This window comes from Rhododendron vialii, chromosome 8a (genome assembly GCF_030253575.1).
Source record: "Rhododendron vialii isolate Sample 1 chromosome 8a, ASM3025357v1".
NCBI lineage: Eukaryota > Viridiplantae > Streptophyta > Magnoliopsida > Ericales > Ericaceae > Rhododendron > Rhododendron vialii.
In genome coordinates this window covers 18,202,836-18,220,473 of record NC_080564.1, presented here as the reverse complement: position 1 = coordinate 18,220,473, position 17,638 = coordinate 18,202,836, and the positions used below count along the sequence as shown (strand labels likewise).

Genomic DNA, 17,638 nt, shown 5'->3' with positions numbered 1-17,638 from the left:
TTTGGGCTGTATTTGATTAATTTGGGTTTGGGTTGAGCTTAATGTTGTTTCTGTTGTGGACCCTATAGACCTTTAGGTGTTTTGGGCTTTGCCCTTGTTTTGTATTATCCAACTATTTGTTGGATCCCCATCCCCTTTCCCCGTTTTTAATAAAATTCATCTTTGGCGATCAAAAAAAAAAAAAAAACGAATTAATCGTTGATTAATCATTCGCGGGGCCCATCCGATTAGGTCCGACTAACAATTAATTTCCAGTTACTAATTAATATGCACCGATTAATCTGATTAATTGCTCAAAGGTGCCTGACTGCCCGACTAGCGCCTAGCGACTTTTAGAACATTGACAGTACATATATCAAAGTACTATATAAGGTTGACAGCACAAGATACATGGTCATGGCCTGTTCAATTAACTTGCATATGCTTAAGAACTTACTTGACCCAGTTTAACATCCCCCCTGCTTGGGTTGTAAAGAACGTGAATGTTGCCAAATAGAAGTCTCCTTGACTCAGCGCTACACATCTGTCTGCATCAGATGAAGTAAGATGCAGGTAGTCTGGCATTGAACAGCAGATACAGCAATACAGATAATGTTTAAACATAAACCACATACATATTTGATATCGTACAGATGACCTACAGGAATATTACTTTTGTACAACCATTTTCATGCAATTACAATGTGGGAACAAGCTGAATACGTAACCAATCATCCAGGTGCAATGGTTGCAACTGAATTAACATGATCAAGTGACAAACAACACATCCACAGGAAGATTAAGAAACCTGAATGGGTGAAGCATTATGTGTTAAAACCGTCCAGTTATCGCATTCCATTTTTATTCAAACGCGCCACATTTATATACTAAAATTGGCTGGTGACATTAATTCAACTTTCAGCAAACATCAACAAGGGCTTTGATATGCACAAATGATCTAGGTCATGACATTACTTCCAACTTTCATCAAACATCAACAGAGAACACACATGGACAGATGAACTCTCTTCCAATACGACGACAAAATATTTTTCTATTAAAATTAGAGAACCAGAACATAGATATCCACCTAGAATGCATATTTCTTCAGGACTGCTTTTTCAGGCCATTAATGGTTTCAATTTCAAGCATAGTTGAAGAGATGCCCAGCATGTTAACTGCATATACCTTTACAAACAGGAACGTCTTTGAGAACTCTAGTTGTGATATTGATGTCCAATATCTTTAAGTATGCTAATGAAATGAAGGAGACTGTTAAATTGCATATGCATATTCCAGTTAAATACAGAAACAATAGAGTAATTAAATGGAATTTCCACTTGAGCAAGAATTTTCCATTTGGTTTGCTCAAGTTGAATACCGATGGAAGCTCCAAGGGCAGTCAAGGAGCAGCTGGGTGTGGGGAGCCATCAGAGATAAAGAGGTGATTTGAGTGACAAGCTATTTCGGGGGTTTGCCAGAGTGTTCTTTTCTTGAAGCAAAATTTGGAGCATCCTCCAAGGGCTTTCCTATATGAAGCAGCATGATTCAAAGAATGTGGAGATAGAGTTTGACTGTATCATGGGTGAGAACAGGGTGGCTGATAGGAATCTTGGATAATTCTCTGCATAAGAACATGCTTGAAGAATGCAGAGTACTCAGGTGATGTCTCAAAATTGCAAAAATCAGCATGGCTTGAGGGAAAGTCTTGTAATAGTACTGAAAGTCCTGAATGAATAGTAAAGTCTATGTGTAGTAAAAGCTAGCAGGGGAAAAGTGTCAATAGTTACAATAAATGGTGTCTGTAAGTATTGTCAGTAGGTTTGCAGAAGGACGTAAATTGGAAGACTAAGAACAGTGATGTTCAATTATGGGTACCATCTGTATTGTCCAAACTTCCCTCCTTATGTCTATAAAAGGAGGGCTTCCCCGTTGTAAGAAACCAAGTTAATGAAAGTCAGTGTTTTCCTAATATATCCTGTGTCTTGTATTCTCTCTCTTTGATCCTAACCTACTTCGTGTTTGTACCCACTTCGTGTCTGTAAACTTGGTATCAGAGCCATGTTTTCCATTCTAGCTTAAACCCCCTTCTGGGAACTTCTTTTCCAAAACTGCTTCAAATCTTTTCTAAAAGAAAAAATTTGAAGTGTTGTTTCTGTGTTTGCCTTCTAAGGATCCTCCACATCAGAAACTTCATCAGCTATTTTGGTTAAAGAATTTTGTATCAATGGGTTAAAAGTACCTTGAGACTTTTGGTTTTTGAGCGGTGTGTCTCGGTTTATCTACCCTAGTATACAGAATTTTATTAATCAAAATTGGTTAAGGATTTTACATTGAAAAAGAAAAGATTTGCTGTATGAGGAAATGAAGAACCCAGATTTTAATCCATAAAGAATGAGTCGTCTGTATTCCACCTACTCCTCTGCTACGTCATCCTTAGTTCCTTCAAGATCGTCCAATAGTAGAAGTTTCTCTGCTTCTTCTCCTAATCTTGAGTACTTGTATGAGTTTGAATATCTACCTGATGATAGTAAGGTTCCTCTTACTGATCTTCCTTTCTTAAACCAAGATAATGCTTTTGTTAGACCACAAACTTCTGTAAAAAAGACCGTCACCCAACTTTTCTCCACAAAACGACCAACCTCCGTAAAAGAATATGTTCAAGCCTCTAAGTTTGATCAATGCTTCATAGCAGCTACAGAACCTGAACAACTTTTACCTTTGGAAATCCCGGTTGATTTGCCTCGCATTTGGCAACAACAAGGATTTACCCATCTTCACTTTGGAGCAATCAGATTGGCTGTCACTTTCCATGGCAGGAAAGGTTTACCTGTGACTTCCAGACTTGCTCTGGTAGACACCAGGTTTATCCAGTACCAGCACGCATGTATTGCTACAGTCCAAACCATTTTAAATGCTGGAACTGTGATTTTTACCTTTTACCCCAATTTCAACATGCCATTAGCAAATCCTCATCTGCTATCCGCCTTGAAGGTCCAAGTTCAAATTGGTGGTGCTTCCCAAATTTCCACCACATATGCAGCAACCCTTCACTACCAAATGGCTTATCGCCTTCAAAACCATGCCTTTGACATGTCCTTACCGTCCTCCACAGATGAAGCCCTTTGCCTAACTATCAACGCTCCTCACCAAACTTCCTGTGTCCATGTTCCACGACAGATTTCTCGTCCTAAGCTTCTCAAGCTTCTCCCAGAGTCTTGGGTTACAGCTTATGAGAAAAATCAAAATAAGCCCATACCCGTCCAATCCTCAAATCCAACTTTCATTTCAAAACCTAATGGTACAGTGGAGATTTCTTTCCCAAAAGAAACCTCTGCCTCATCCTCCACCCATCCTGTCATTTTTCCTTCGAGAATTGACATGTTTGTAGATGGTTCTAGACCTGGCCCTCCAATAAAATACTTCCAACCCAGTGGCCTTCCAGTCTTCTATTTCAAAAATCCAGAAACAGGTCATTGTTATTTTGATGCCTGTGACTGTGATGAGTGTCTAGAAGACAGTCTCCTAGAAAATGACGAGGACTTTGAAGATTCATGTCCATGTTCCATATGTCCTTCGTCACCTCCCACTCCTTGTAAATTTCCACCTCCTCCTCAACCCTCATCTGATGATGGTTCGTCAAGTCAACCGAGTGAATGTTTTATGTTCACCTCATCTCCTTCCTGGACTGAAGCAGATTTTCCTCCTTTGGAATTTCATAGTTCTCAAGAAAGAATGACCTACCATCATAAAATTCCAGATCCTACTACCCTTCTCCCTGATGGTAGTACAAATGCAGTATCAGCAGCAGAAGTTGCAATAAATTGGCAGTCAGCAAATTCTCTAGCTCAAAATAAAACTCTTCAGAGAATTGCTAACTCTCAGCAAAATTTGGAGAATGTTGTCCATAAGAAGTTATCATCTTTAGAACTTCTTATCAGAGATTTGCAGCAGAAAATTCAAAATGTTCACCAGGAACTTTTCCAGATGGCATATGCTAACCAAGCATTTTCAGCAGCTTTTTGCCAAAAGGATGCTGAAATGAAGCACCTAAAAAACCAGCTTCATTCACTTCAAGCTCAGCAGTATTCTCAGCAAAAAAGCTCATTTGACATGTTCACATCTTCCTCTCAACAAAGTTTGTTTGGGTATCCTCAAATGTCTCAACCTTTACCTATAAACCCTACCTCAGAATTTGGTGAGTCAAGTTCCATCTTTGGAAGCTCATCAACTTTCCTTCCTCCACCAAAAAGACCATCTCCACCAAAACTTCCTTTTCCAAAGCCCCAGATAAAGCCTGTCTAAGCTCCAACAATTCCGTCTCCACCATCTACATCTACATCTACTCCAACTACCTCTACTCCTTCCAAACCATCTGACCCAAATTCAAAGTCACCCCAGTTAATGGTTCAGCCAACTTCTAATCCTTCCAAAAATCCAATCTCCACTTTCCTACATACCTTAGCCACTATACTAGAAGCCCCATCTCCTGAACCAACCATTGAGTCTGAATCGGCTACTGAATCCATTGACTCGATGCCCATTCCTCATGTTTTCATGATGAATCCAGAAAATACTCAACAGGAACATGTTGATGATCTTATAATTGAAGAAGGTCTTGAGTTTGATACACCTCCAGAAATTCCAACCTTTGATTCCTTCTCACATTCCAACATCCACACCCAAGGTTTCTCCTTTGATAACATTCCCCCATCAAAATGGTTGGATAAACTTTATGAAATTCATGCTTGGTGCACTGCTGCTATGCTCTCTCCCAACGCTACACTAAGTATTGTTATTACTAAGTGTACAGCAAAATTCCTTGGCCGTCTTCGTCAATGGTACTTGGCTCTTGGTTAATACCGACAGTTGCAGCTTAAACAATTGCCAACCCTTGATCAATTCATCTCAGTCCTGCATACTGAGTTTCTTGGCGACCATAACAACACAAAAGAGTTTGTTCGAGAAGAATATCTCAGCATGAAGTGTTGTTCATTCAAAAGGAAAGATCTCGAGATTCAGTATGATCGCATGTCCCAGCGATTCTATCTTCTCAACGGCATGGATGATGTCATCTCAAGCAAGCCTTTCTCAATTCCCTTCCTGAACCATTGGGAAATGAGACAACAAGGTTACTTCAGACAAAAGGATTGACGTTGAATGCAACATCTCTTGGTGGTATTTACCAGCACTCTTTGATTACCTTGGAAAAATTATGCAATCACCAGAAACTCCTCAGAACTCTTGAAGAACAGGGAAAACTTCATGGCAAAGCATGTGACCGTCCTGACCTATCTATAAAGTGCAAAGACAAGAAGTGCACTTGCCGACCTTCATATCGGAAGTCCAAACACTTTCAGAAATGGAAGTTCTAGTCTCCTGGCAAGTTTTCAAAATCTGGCAAGTTCTCACGCCGGAAAAAATGGAAATTTTTCAAGAAGAAAAAATTCAGAGGGCAGCGAAAGTCTGATCGTTGCTACATATGCGGAAAGAAGGGGCACTATGCAAAACAATGTCCAAATAAAGCAGCAAGAGACAAAATGGTGAACTCTTTGGCTCTCATTGATGATAATCTTGAAGATGCCGATGTTGAATCATTATTTTCCATTGATGATGAAGCAACAGATGAAGCAGTCCTTGCATTCACTTTTGATGATTCAGATGATTCATCAGAATCAGATGACTCTTTGGATGATCCTGACTCATTCCCCTATGAAGTCCAAACATTTGGGTTCTCCAACATCAGGTTGGCTCAACTTTTAGCCAAAGTCAAAATCCTGCTTGGAAAATATGAGAAACCCATACCAGTTATCGCTTTCTTTGATACTGGTGCAGCAGCCTCTATCCTCAACCCAGCAATCCTTCCCAGGTCCTATTGGCAATCGTGTTTTAGACCCTTTACAACAGCCAATGGAGAAACTTTTGTCATCACTCTAATCAGTAAGCCTATAATCATCCAACTTTATCCAGGAAACACCATAAAACACCAAGTCTATGGTTCTGATCTCCCAGAAAAAGATTTATTGTTAGGCTTTGATATTCTCCAAAATCTCAGCAAAGTCTCCTGGCTCAAAAAAGGTTTAAAATACAAAAACTACCTATTACCCTGGACCACCCAACCAAATCTCTTTTCCATAGAAAATTTTTCCTCCATCAAAGAAGCAATGATCCAAACTTCTTGTGTTGAATCCCATCCCCAATTCCTTACCAAATGCTCCAACCCTCTTTGGAAAAATCCAGATTTCTTCATTTCTCTTCCCTTTAAGAAAAATGAAGACATTAACCCCACCAAAGCTACCCATCATGGAATGAACCCAGAACATTACCAGCTTGCTCTTCAAGAGCTCCAGCAACTTCAGTCAGAAGGTTTGATCGAGCCCACAACCTCTCAGTGGGCATGTGAAGCATTTTATGTCAACAAAAGGACAGAGCAAATAATAGGAATGTAACGCCCTTGAATTTTGGTCAATAAAAATTTCGTTAAATATTTGAATTTTTTAAATTACTTATTTTCTCTTGAGTGGCTATATGATTTCTTGTTTATTTTTCGTCGTAGTTAGATTTCGGTCGTTGGTTAAACTTTCGACTAGAAACCCTACTTGGCCAATCGAATTAGATTCTAACCGACTAGTTAGAGGAACCCAGCAACCAACTCACCTAGTCACTAGTTGAACCTTTTGAACCTTTTGGACCTTTTGAACCTTTGCCTTTATCCATTGGTCCGTAATGGTTAGGGTAATCTTTGTCCATTGGACAATAAGCTTTTCATTATTTTATTTGACTAAAAGTATATGTAGTCTTTTCAAAATCTTATTTTAAGTATAAAAGTACTTGTACTTCTATTATCCTTTGGTTATTAACCGCAAGGGAAATTATTATCCATTGGGTAATAGCCCAAATCTTCCTACCAAGTACAAGGTTTTATTTAAATAATCAAGATTTGGATTCCCATGTAGTTTTATGCATTAAACTATTAGGGGTATATCTAAACCCTAGATTTTCTAGTACTTGTACTCTATTATAAACTAATGGGGAGAATCCTAGCCTTTTTATTTAATTGGGGTACTTGGTACCACACCTATATTTAAATATAGGGCTTTTGTCACATGCTTTAAAGGACTTTGATTATTTTAATTTAAAGTTCCCTAGTAACTATTGTCCATTGAACAATAAAAGTTAGGGGATTTATTGTCCATTGGGTAATAGGTCCATCTTTCTTTTATTTTATCCCCATGGATTACTTTATATATATATAGTATATATAGTATATATATATATATATATATATATATATGTAGTGTACTTGAGAGAGAGAGAGAGAGAGAGAGAGAGAGAGGGAGAGATTTTTGTAGTACCTTCCTTGATCTTTCTCATCTTTTCAAAATCCTTGGTAAATCTTCTTCCTAACCAAACATAACTCCCCATTTGTACTTCTATTATTGTTAAGCACAAAATCTTGTACCATTGTCTCCTTCTTTCCAAACAAATCTTCCATAAATTCCATCCTTGGTACAAACTAGCCATGCAAGCCTACCTTTTAGCTAACCTAGCCATGCAAGCCTACCAAGTAGCCTTTGATCTTCCATGATTACATGACGTGTCAAAATTTGAGGTATGGAGAGAGAAGGGGGGGCCGGCCATGAGAGGGAGGGAGAGCCCAAGGTTTTGCCTATAAGTAGAGCCATTCCCATGCCATTCAACTCACACCTTCACCTAGCAACTTCTCTCTCTAGAAAAATCTTGTTCTTTCTTTTGTTCTTCATGTTCTTGAGTTCTTCAAGAAACTCATCCTAGGCCGCCACTAAACCGCCACTCGACCACCCTTCGATCCATAAAGTAGAGTAGTGTTAGTCAAGAAGAAGTTTCGAGAGAAACCATTCTCTTTCGAAGCTCTCGAAGGCATACCGTAGGAAGTTACTCCGTCCGATAGCCGACTAACCTTCCGTAGCCGACTACCGCCAAGAAGAAAGGTAGAATCCCATATACACTATCTCTAAGTATAATGTAGGTACCATATTTACTCGATGAATACGTAGGTTATTTACCATGTGAATCCAAGTATTCGTATTTTGATCTTTAAGATAATTATGAGTATGCGTATATGAGTTGCTTGTATTACTTGTGGTATGTGATAAAGCATAAGTGATTTCACTCCAAAGACGTCCGTACATGTGGCGTTGTGCTTTGAATAAAGCATAAGTGATACACTCCAAGGGCGTCCGTACATGTTGCGTTATGCTATAAGTGGTGATTGAGCGTGATAAGTAATATAGAATTGGATGATCTTGTTAGAATAGTTCATGCTTATTGTTGTCCTACTGCGGAGTCTTTGCATGTAACGAGACACGAGAATCGAGAAAGTAGAAATATGACACCTAAGGTGTGAGTAATGAAAGGAAATGTTTATCGAGGAAGGAAATATTTTGAAACAACATAATGACCGATTTCAGGTGGCATTATGTGAGTTGTGTGTGCGCGTGTGTAAAAGACGTATTTTGAAAAGGTTTTGAATTTTCGAAAACCGCAATGTGGCAGGACGTGGTAGCCCATTGTGTGGTGTATGTTGAAAAACCCAATGAGAACCCGGAGCGGCGGAATCATTGTGGGGATACTCGGGAACCCAGAGCGGCGGAACCGAGATTTTAGATTTCGAAAACCCCAATTGGGAACCTGGAGCGGCGGAACCATTGTGGGATACTCGGGAACCCGGAGCGGCGGAACCGAGGGTTTTGAAATGTGTGCGTTCCCATGGGAACCCGGAGCGGCGGAACCATGGTGAGGTATAGCTTGGTTATCCGCGGTACGGAGCCAATGCAAATGTTTTTGTGTGCCAATGGGAACCCGGCGCAGAGGAACCATTGTGATGATACTCGGGAGACCGGCGCGGCGGAACCGAGGTTGGGTGTGTAGCTTGGTTATCCGCGGTATGGAGCCAATGCAATGATTTTGAAAGGTTGGGTGTGTAGCTTGGTTATCCGCGGTACGGAGCCAATGCAAATGATTTTGAAAGGTTGGGTGTGTTTAAACAAAGTGGTTTTTGAAAGGTTGATTTGTAAATGAAAATGTTGACACAGTCTATGATGAGTCGCGTAGGAGAAACAAAGAAAATCTTGGACACCAACGATAGTTGATTAACAAATGTGGATGTGTCATTGTTAGCTGTGTATACATGTATCATGTGGAAATCGATGTTTGTTTAACCTGTTGTTTGTAAGTTATGGGTTAGCGGGTATGGGATTACTCTGCTGAGCTTTGTAGCTCACGGTGTTGCCTTTTTGGTGACCCTGACATATTATATCGGTGGTGACGCTGGTATAATGTGTCAGATTTTGTAGATGATCAGAGTAAGCAGATCACCGTGGAGGCTTTTGGAGTTGAGGAGCTGGCAAGAATGGAGGATCATGAGGAGCTGTAGTTAGGAACCTTAGAACCCCCCTCCATTTGTGTAAATATTGAACTCTTGTGGGAGTTTTGTTGTAATAAGAGCCAGACTCTATTTTTAGGTTTTCAATGAAATTGTCTTTTTAACGTACCCAAAATTCGGGGCGTTACAAGGAAAGCTTCGCCTGGTTATCAATTTCCAGCCTCTTAATCATTTTCTACAGGATAACAAATTCCCTCTTTCTCGGAGAAGTGTTCTTTTTGCAAACTTGCCTAAAGCTCAAATTTTCTCAAAATTTGACTTGAAAGTAGGTTTTTGGCAGCTGGGCATCCATCCAGATGATCGTCCCAAAACTGATTTTTGCATTCCAGATCACCACTTCCAGTGGTCAGTCATGCCTTTTGGATTAAAAACAGCCCCATCTTTGTTTCAAAAGGCCATGATTCGGGTATTTGCTCCTATCCTATCCTCAGCACTTGTCTACATTGATGATATCTTACTCTTTTCTCCAGATATTGAGTCTCATGTTGTCTTACTACAAATTTTCCATTCCCTGGTCCAAACCCATGGTATCATGCTCTCAGAGAAAAAAATGTTTCTTGCTCAACCAGAAATTGATTTTTTAGGGATGCATATCTCTAAAGGTCAATATGCCCTCCAACCTCATATAGCCTCCCAACTTGACAATTTTCCAGATGAAAATCTCACAGTCAAACAAGTTCAACAGTTCATTGGAATTGTTAACTATATGGCTGATTTCATTCCCAACCTTGCCCAATACCGAACTCCTCTCTCAGCTCTACTAAAGAAAACCCCTCCTCATTGGTCAGTCCTTTGCACCAAAGCTGTAAAAGACCTCAAAGCCATAGCCAAAACTCTTCCTCAATTAACCATACCTTCAGATGGAAAGAGAGTGCTTCAGACAGATGCCTCTGATTTATATTGGGGAGCAGTTCTTTTGGAAGAAAACTCAAAACAAAAGCGCAGAATTTGTGGATACAAGAGTGGTGCTTTCTCTCCAGCAAAACTTCATTACCACTCTACTTACAAAGAAATTCTGGCAATTAAAAGGAGCATTGAGAAATTTGAATTTCATCTAATTGGTCATCATTTCCTAATTGAGACCGATATGATGAGTTTTCCCAGCATGCTCAAGTTCAAACAGAAGCACCTTCCAAAGGCACAGTTACTCAGATGGGCAAATTAGTTTTCCAATTGGAGTTTTGATGTTGTTCACATAAAAGGAAAAACAAATGTCCTCCCTGATTTTCTGTCAAAACTCAAAAAAGAAATCAACCAGTTTTCAAAAACAAAACCACATTCCTTTGTTCCTGGTTGTTTCCCAATGATTTCCTGTTTCCACCCAGTTAATCTTCCTGTCCACCTTCAGTGTCATATTTTAGAGTTAACCCTTCTTTCTAGGTGTGTTCAAATGTGTCAAAACCTTCAACATCGCTGTATTTTCAAATATGGTCTTGATGAATGTCCCATAAAAAGTCTACCTTTCCATCCTGTCTATCCCTTTCTCACCCAGTTTGAAGTGTCTTACCACAATGTCTTTTATTTCAAAAAAGAAGCCTATCTCCTCTTATGGTATTTAGTCGATGTGTATACTATAAGTGTCTGTTTTAATAAATCAGCAGTATTGGTCTATTTGGCTCATGCGGCGTTCAATCAAGTTCAACCTCCAGAAGATTTCTTTTTGAAATTTCTCCTGCTCTTTGGAAATATACCCTACTGGCAACAGAAGATTAGACAAATCCCCAACAGTGCAGGTGGAGATCTCCAATTTCTTTTTGGACAAGTCGCAACAACAGGAGTCATCCAAATCCAGATGGTTCTATCACATGGAGAAATGAGTATCACACTATATTCCTCTCTGCATATCAAGAGTCTCAGAGCATCCAGGACTACAATGGAAATTATTACAATGGAAATTATCTGGTCATGACTCAAACACTGTGTTCACTCAATGGATTAACACCTGCAGAAGTACCCTCATCTCTCCTCCATTATGAGACTGCAAACTGGAAATTCAATGATACTTATCCGGAAGAATGGCGCCAAAATATCCGCTATCTTTTGGAACAGTATTACTTGACTTGACTGACAGAATTGAAGATTATTCTGGAAGCAGTGGTTCAAATAATCCAGAGTAACAATCACGTGCTTATGCCACTGAAATTATTGGAATTTACTGTTGTGAAGAAATATTAATAGGTGTGTTATGTAACGATCTTTTCATTCCTTTTCAGGAGGGGTGAAAGTCTTGTAATAGTACTGAAAGTCTTGTATGAATAGTAAAGTCTATGTGTAGTAAATGCTAGTGTAGTAAAAGCTAGCAGAGGAAAAGTGTCAATAGTTACAATAAATGGTGTCTGTAAATATTGTCAGTAGGTTTGTAGATGGACGTAAATTGGAAGACTAAGAACAGTGATGTTCAATTATGGGTACCATCTGTATTGTCCAGACTTCCCTCCTTATGTCTATAAAAGGAGGGCTTCCCCGTTGTAAGAAACCAAGCTAATGAAAGTCAGTGTTTTCCTAATATATCATGTGTCTTGTATTCTCTCTCTTTGATCCTAACCTACTTCGTGTTTGTACCCACTTCGTGTCTGTAAACTTGGTATCAGAGCCATGTTTTCCATTCTAGCTAATCAGGTGGTAGACAAACTTGCTAAGATGCATGCAGCTCAAGATCCCTAGATGAAGTGATGGAGTTCTTGGTGGATGATACAGCTAGCATGGAATTTGAGACTTTAGCAAACAAAAAAATATACTGTTAAAAATTTCCCCCACATTATATATCTAAGAATGTAATTTCATCTAGAAAATACTGTAGAAACTCTACATCGAATCCAAAAGTTTAAGTTATTAGATAGAGATGTCCCAATATTACGTTAAGTGATCACCCATTTACACCTAAGCAACGCAGGATTGTATTCTTTAACAACCCCCATGTGCAGCCGCGTTTAAGGTCTGTCATGTATAGTCTTTTTTTGAGTTTATAGTCGTGCAACATTTAAATTGGGGTCTCTCATCGTAAGGTGTGGATTCTTTCTAATTGTTTTTTAAAAAGTGGGCCTGTCACGTGTAGCCTTTTTGAGTTTATCATCGTGCAACCTTTAAATTGGGTCTCTCATCGTAAAGTGTGGATTCTTTCAATTTTTTTTTATTTTGAAAAGTGGCATGAATTGGGCCTTACTCTGATACCAAGTAAAAAACTTTAATTCCAACCCAAAAGCTTAAACTATTAGGCGGAGAGGTCCCAACATTATATTAAGTGATCATACCCAAGCAATGTGTGATAGTATTTGTTATTAGAGAGAGGGAAAAGTGTATAGGGTGTTAATTAACCCTAACACAAAGACTTGTTATTTATATTATGTCATATCTTGACGCTAAAATACATTAACCAATGTGGACAAGACTAATGTCTACTAATAATATTCTAACACTCCCCCTCAATTTGGAACATAAATATCACAAGTCCCAGCTTGTTACATAGCAACTCTAACCATGGCTTGAATAATGACTTGACAGTAAATTGAGCACCCGTAGATACGAATGGAGTAGCTATCACACCTCCCATTACTTCTCACGCACTATATGACAATCAACTTCAATATGCTTAGTCCTCTCATGAAATACAGGATTAGATACAATGTGAATAGCTGCTTGGTTATCACAGTACAAAGGCATAGGCATTTGCACACTGAATCCTATCTCCTCGAGAAACCACCGCAACCATACAATTTCACACGTTGTGTGTGTCATTGCTCTATACTCTTCTTCTGCACTAGACCGGGCAACCATTGTTTGCTTCTTACTCTTCCAATTGACAAGATTTCCACCAAGAAAGACACAATATCCAAAAGTGGATCTCCTATCAGATGGTCCTCCTGCCCAATCGAATTAGTGAACGCCTCAACGCATAAGTGTCCACTAGCTCGATAAAGCAAACCGATGTGACTTAAAATACTTCACAATTCTAATAATTGCCTCCCAATGTGGACCCGAAAAGAACACCAGTGACTCATTAAACGTGACATCAGCACACACAAAATGACGTCGTAAAGATGGTGAGTAACATTTATACCCTTTCTGAGTGCGCGAATGAACAAGAAAGACACATCGAATGGATTGTGGTTCAAGTTTACCGCAGTCAGGATCGAGAGCATGAACATAACACGTGCAACCGAATACCCGAAGGGGTAATGAATGGAGACAACGACTAGGGAACAAGATCGTATGGTTATTTGACCACCAAGAACTGTAGATGGCATACGATTGATCAAGTAACTGGGGGTAAGGACAACATCACTCTAGTAAGACTTAGGGACTTGCATTTGAAATAACATAGCACGCATAATTTCTAATAAATGTCAAATCTTGCTTTTGGCAACCCCATTTTGATGTGGAGTCCGAACGCAAGATGACAAGTGAATAATACCATGATCATCAAAAAACTGAGAAAGAACATGATGAAAATATTCACATGCATTATCGGAATGAAGTATATGAACGCAGGTATTAACTGAGTCTTTATTTCCATATAAATGACTTAAAAACGTACTTCAACTCGGATCTCTCTTTCATAAGATAAAGGTATATAACACGGGAGAAACCATCAACAAAAATAACATAATACTGGAAGCCAAAAACATTGGGAACATGCATGGGCCCCTAAACATCCGAATGAACTAACTGAAAGGACTCGATAGACGACGCTTAACGCTAGGGTAAAAGGTCACTCGACGATGTTTACTAAACTCACAGACTACATAGGTCAAATCATTAAGTCGACTACATGAAGGCACTAGACGTTTCAGATTCTGAAGAGATGGATGACCAAGCCAACAATGTTGTTAATATGGTGACTCTGATGACTGAAGAGCAACTGACTAAGGATGAGCATCATCAGTCAGCACTGCCACCAATCTTCCTCCCTGTTTGATATCCTGAAACACACAACCATGAGGAAGAAATATGCCAAAGCAGTTTAAGGACTTTGTAAGTTTACTAACAGATATAAGATTAAAGGGAAGATGAGGAACATGTAACATAGAGTCCAAAGTAAGAGATGAAGTGACAGGAACAAAACCCAAACCAGTAATCTCAGTGGTGGAACCATCTGCTAATGTAACACGAGATGGTTTACCAATTGACGACTAGAAAAAATAGTAGAAGTCATATGATCAGATGCATCAGAATCGATAACCCAAGGAGTAGAAGTAAGAGAAGATGCAACACAGACAATAGAGGGACCTATATGAGCAAGTGTAACAGTGGAGGAAGGACCCGCAGATGAAACTGAATTGACACAAGGCGCTGGTACTCCTCTGCAGAGATAGTCACCACATTGTCAGCAGAAGAATGAGTAAGCTACCAGCATCCTAAGAGATAGCAACCTGATGAGCCTTAGGAAAACCATGAAGATCATAACAATACTCCACCGTATGATTTGTTTCCCCACAATGTGTACAAAATCTGGAACTACAGCCACAACCAGGATCACCTCCCCCTGACATGCGACCCCCATGTCCACTCATGACTACCAAAGCCATAGCCAAAGCCAAAGCTACGACCACTAAACCCAGAACCACAACCATGACCACTAAACGCAGAATCACGGCCGCAACCACGACCACGGCTAAATGAAGAACCAACAATACCAAAAACAGCAGAAGATAATGCTGAATGATCAGGAGATGGCGCAGACACGGATACAGAAGATTGACGAAGTCGACTAAAAACCTCGCTGATAGAATGTAAATCTGGAGACCCCAAGAGCTAATTACTTACAAAACCATTAGAGGACGATACAGAGCAACCTGCATATGCCGCATAACCTGAACATCAGAGGAAATTGGCTCACAAATATTGAGCTCTTCACAGATACCACAAAATTTAACATAATAAGCTTCCAAAGATAAATCACCTTGGGAGATAGAAAATAAGGACTGTTGAAGATCATATGTGCGACGGAGAATTTTAACACCAGAATACATCTCTTGAGCCTGTGTCCATACTTGTTTGGCCACAGATAAAAAGACCAGCGTGCTAGCAATATGCTCTTTCATGCTATTCCATAACTTAGATCGAATCTGGACATCCTCAACTACCCATGTCTGAAAGGTGGAAGCAATCATTGCCGGGGTGTTGGTGTCGATCAAATAAAATAATGATACTGTGTCTCACCTAGGTAATAAACCTCAGCTTCTTTAGCCCCAACAACATAATTTTTGCCATTCAATGGTGTGGAAGTAATTGACAACCTTTCACGAAATCGAGAAGAACCTGACGAACTACCAACAATAGTGGAACTAGAAGTAGAACCAGACTTACTTTGCACTCTCATCTATCGTACTGAATTAACAACCACCAATAAGAACCAACAAAAGCAACCAGTAGAAGTAACAACTACCAACTGTGGACATTAGGGTGTCTACACCAACTAATTACCAAATACGACAGTTACCCAACACCAATACCATCAAAAGCAACAAGGAACACATACGATTAACTGAACAATCAAACCCAACATAATAGACCCATCACATTAACCAATACACCACATGATAAATAGTTTCGCGAACAACATGGTAAATAGTTTCGTGACAAAAGGCCTGATGATACTTGTCGAAACCTGAAGATTGTTCGCCGGAGGTCGGCAATGCTTTTAGGCGCCTGGAGATGGTTTGCCAGAGGCAAACGAAGGGTCAGGGATGGTTTTCGAAGGTCAGACTATCACTGGGTATGTAATTCGACAGGTTCTAGGGTTCGAAAATGACTGGGTATGTGATTTCAAAGAGTTTTTAAGCCGAAAATCACTGTGTCTGAGATTTCTAAGGGTTTTAGGGTTGATTGAGAGTTTCGGTCATCAATAGGCAAGGGTTTTGACATTAGTAGTTACAGTGGAGGGCAATTTAGGGTTTTGAGGTATGGATGGAGGTCAATTTAGGGTTTTAAGTTATGGATGGAGGTCAATTTAGGGCTTTAAGTGGTTGGGTGACACTGGCGATGGAAGACAACGGTAGGATGGTGGCTGGTGTTAGGGTTTCGGTAATCTAAGGTGGGTTAGGGTTACGCTTTGATACCATATTATCGGAGAGAGGGAAAGTGTATAGGATATTAATTAAAGTATATTTATATTATGTCATATCTTGACACTAGAATGCATTACCCAATGTGGGACAATACTAATGACTACTAATAATATTCTATCAGTATTCTTTTACTAAAACTTACGCTCGAGCAATTATATGCGTGGATGCATGACATGATAATCACCAAACAAATTCGTTTCTCAATTCAACCAGATTAAGCAAGTCCTATGTAATCACTGTCTTTTTAAAAACTTTTAAACTATAGTCGAGCAACAAAGTGTTCATCAAGCCTTGTTCAGTTTATATGTGATATCCAACTTCTTGTCCGATTGAGTCACATGGCTGAAGGATTTATGCTAGTAGTCCACCTAAATTACACTCAGTGGGCTCACTGTAACAAACAATACACAAATCAGGAATCTAACAGAGGGCCCCAACACACCATCGAAAAGAATTGGGGGAGGTCATCACTGATCAGTCATAAAGGTTATGAGTCACTGATGAGTAATCATTCAAAATGAGAACATTAATATGATCATTTCATATGGGAAAAGGGTAAGGGAAAAGCGCCACAAATAAATGGATAAGAATATCGCAGAAAAGCCAAACTGCTGAAATCTTATACAGCAACAAACGCAAAGAGTAACATCAAGTGCATCAAAGATGATGCTTACATCGGAGGCTATCAACTACATATACGCAAAACTGCAGCCTGCCCAAGTCTTTCATTACAAAGGCATTCCAAACTGTAGAGTTCATACACAACTACCAAGGAAAAGAACAAGGAAAGGCAACAGCCTGCAGGTGATTTATGCATGAACCTTACTATTATTAAGCTCTCAATATTTAGAACCCCTTGTTCTAGACTGAGAGTCCGAAACCATAGCATTGGTCAGAGTATGTTCCTTAGATCTCCTTTTTTTATGTCCATACAGTTATTCAAAGGCCCTAGGCACCAAGAGCTGGTTCCAGCATCTTTTATAATTTCAACTATACTCAGAAAACCTAGGGACACATAATCAGAGAAGTCCAAGCAGACGAAGCTGACAGCTGTCTATGCTGGCGTTCTTGTATTTGGTTTCATCAGAAAATTTACCTACACGTTTTCCAGCTTTAGAAATTATATTGCTAGATGTTCTGCATTCTCTGTAGCCTATAGGGGACATTG

At 39.5% G+C, this 17,638-nt stretch overlaps 1 protein-coding gene and 2 long non-coding RNA genes across 5 annotated transcripts in view; 1 reads left to right on the top strand and 2 right to left on the bottom strand.

Annotated features, from left to right (window-relative positions):
* Window positions 1-17,638, bottom strand: part of LOC131335696 (carbon catabolite repressor protein 4 homolog 3-like) — a 46,780-nt gene that overhangs the window by 26,974 nt on the left and 2,168 nt on the right. For 2 of the 3 annotated variants that reach the window (XM_058371173.1, XM_058371174.1), the window contains exon 6: window positions 437-523. The exons of the other annotated variant lie outside the window; for it this stretch is intronic. In XM_058371173.1, coding sequence (XP_058227156.1) covers window positions 437-523 — 87 coding nt within the window. The remainder of the gene's footprint in view (window positions 1-436; window positions 524-17,638) is intronic. 3 annotated transcript variants of the gene reach the window in all.
* Window positions 1,477-17,528, top strand: LOC131335701 (uncharacterized). The gene is made up of 3 exons (XR_009202585.1): window positions 1,477-1,684; window positions 12,015-12,734; window positions 16,506-17,528. It is a non-coding gene; the product is annotated as an uncharacterized LOC131335701 (long non-coding RNA).
* LOC131335702 (uncharacterized) lies at window positions 13,935-15,182 on the bottom strand. Its single transcript, XR_009202586.1, has 2 exons — window positions 14,663-15,182; window positions 13,935-14,322 (listed from the first exon to the last, which is right to left on the bottom strand). It is a non-coding gene; the product is annotated as an uncharacterized LOC131335702 (long non-coding RNA).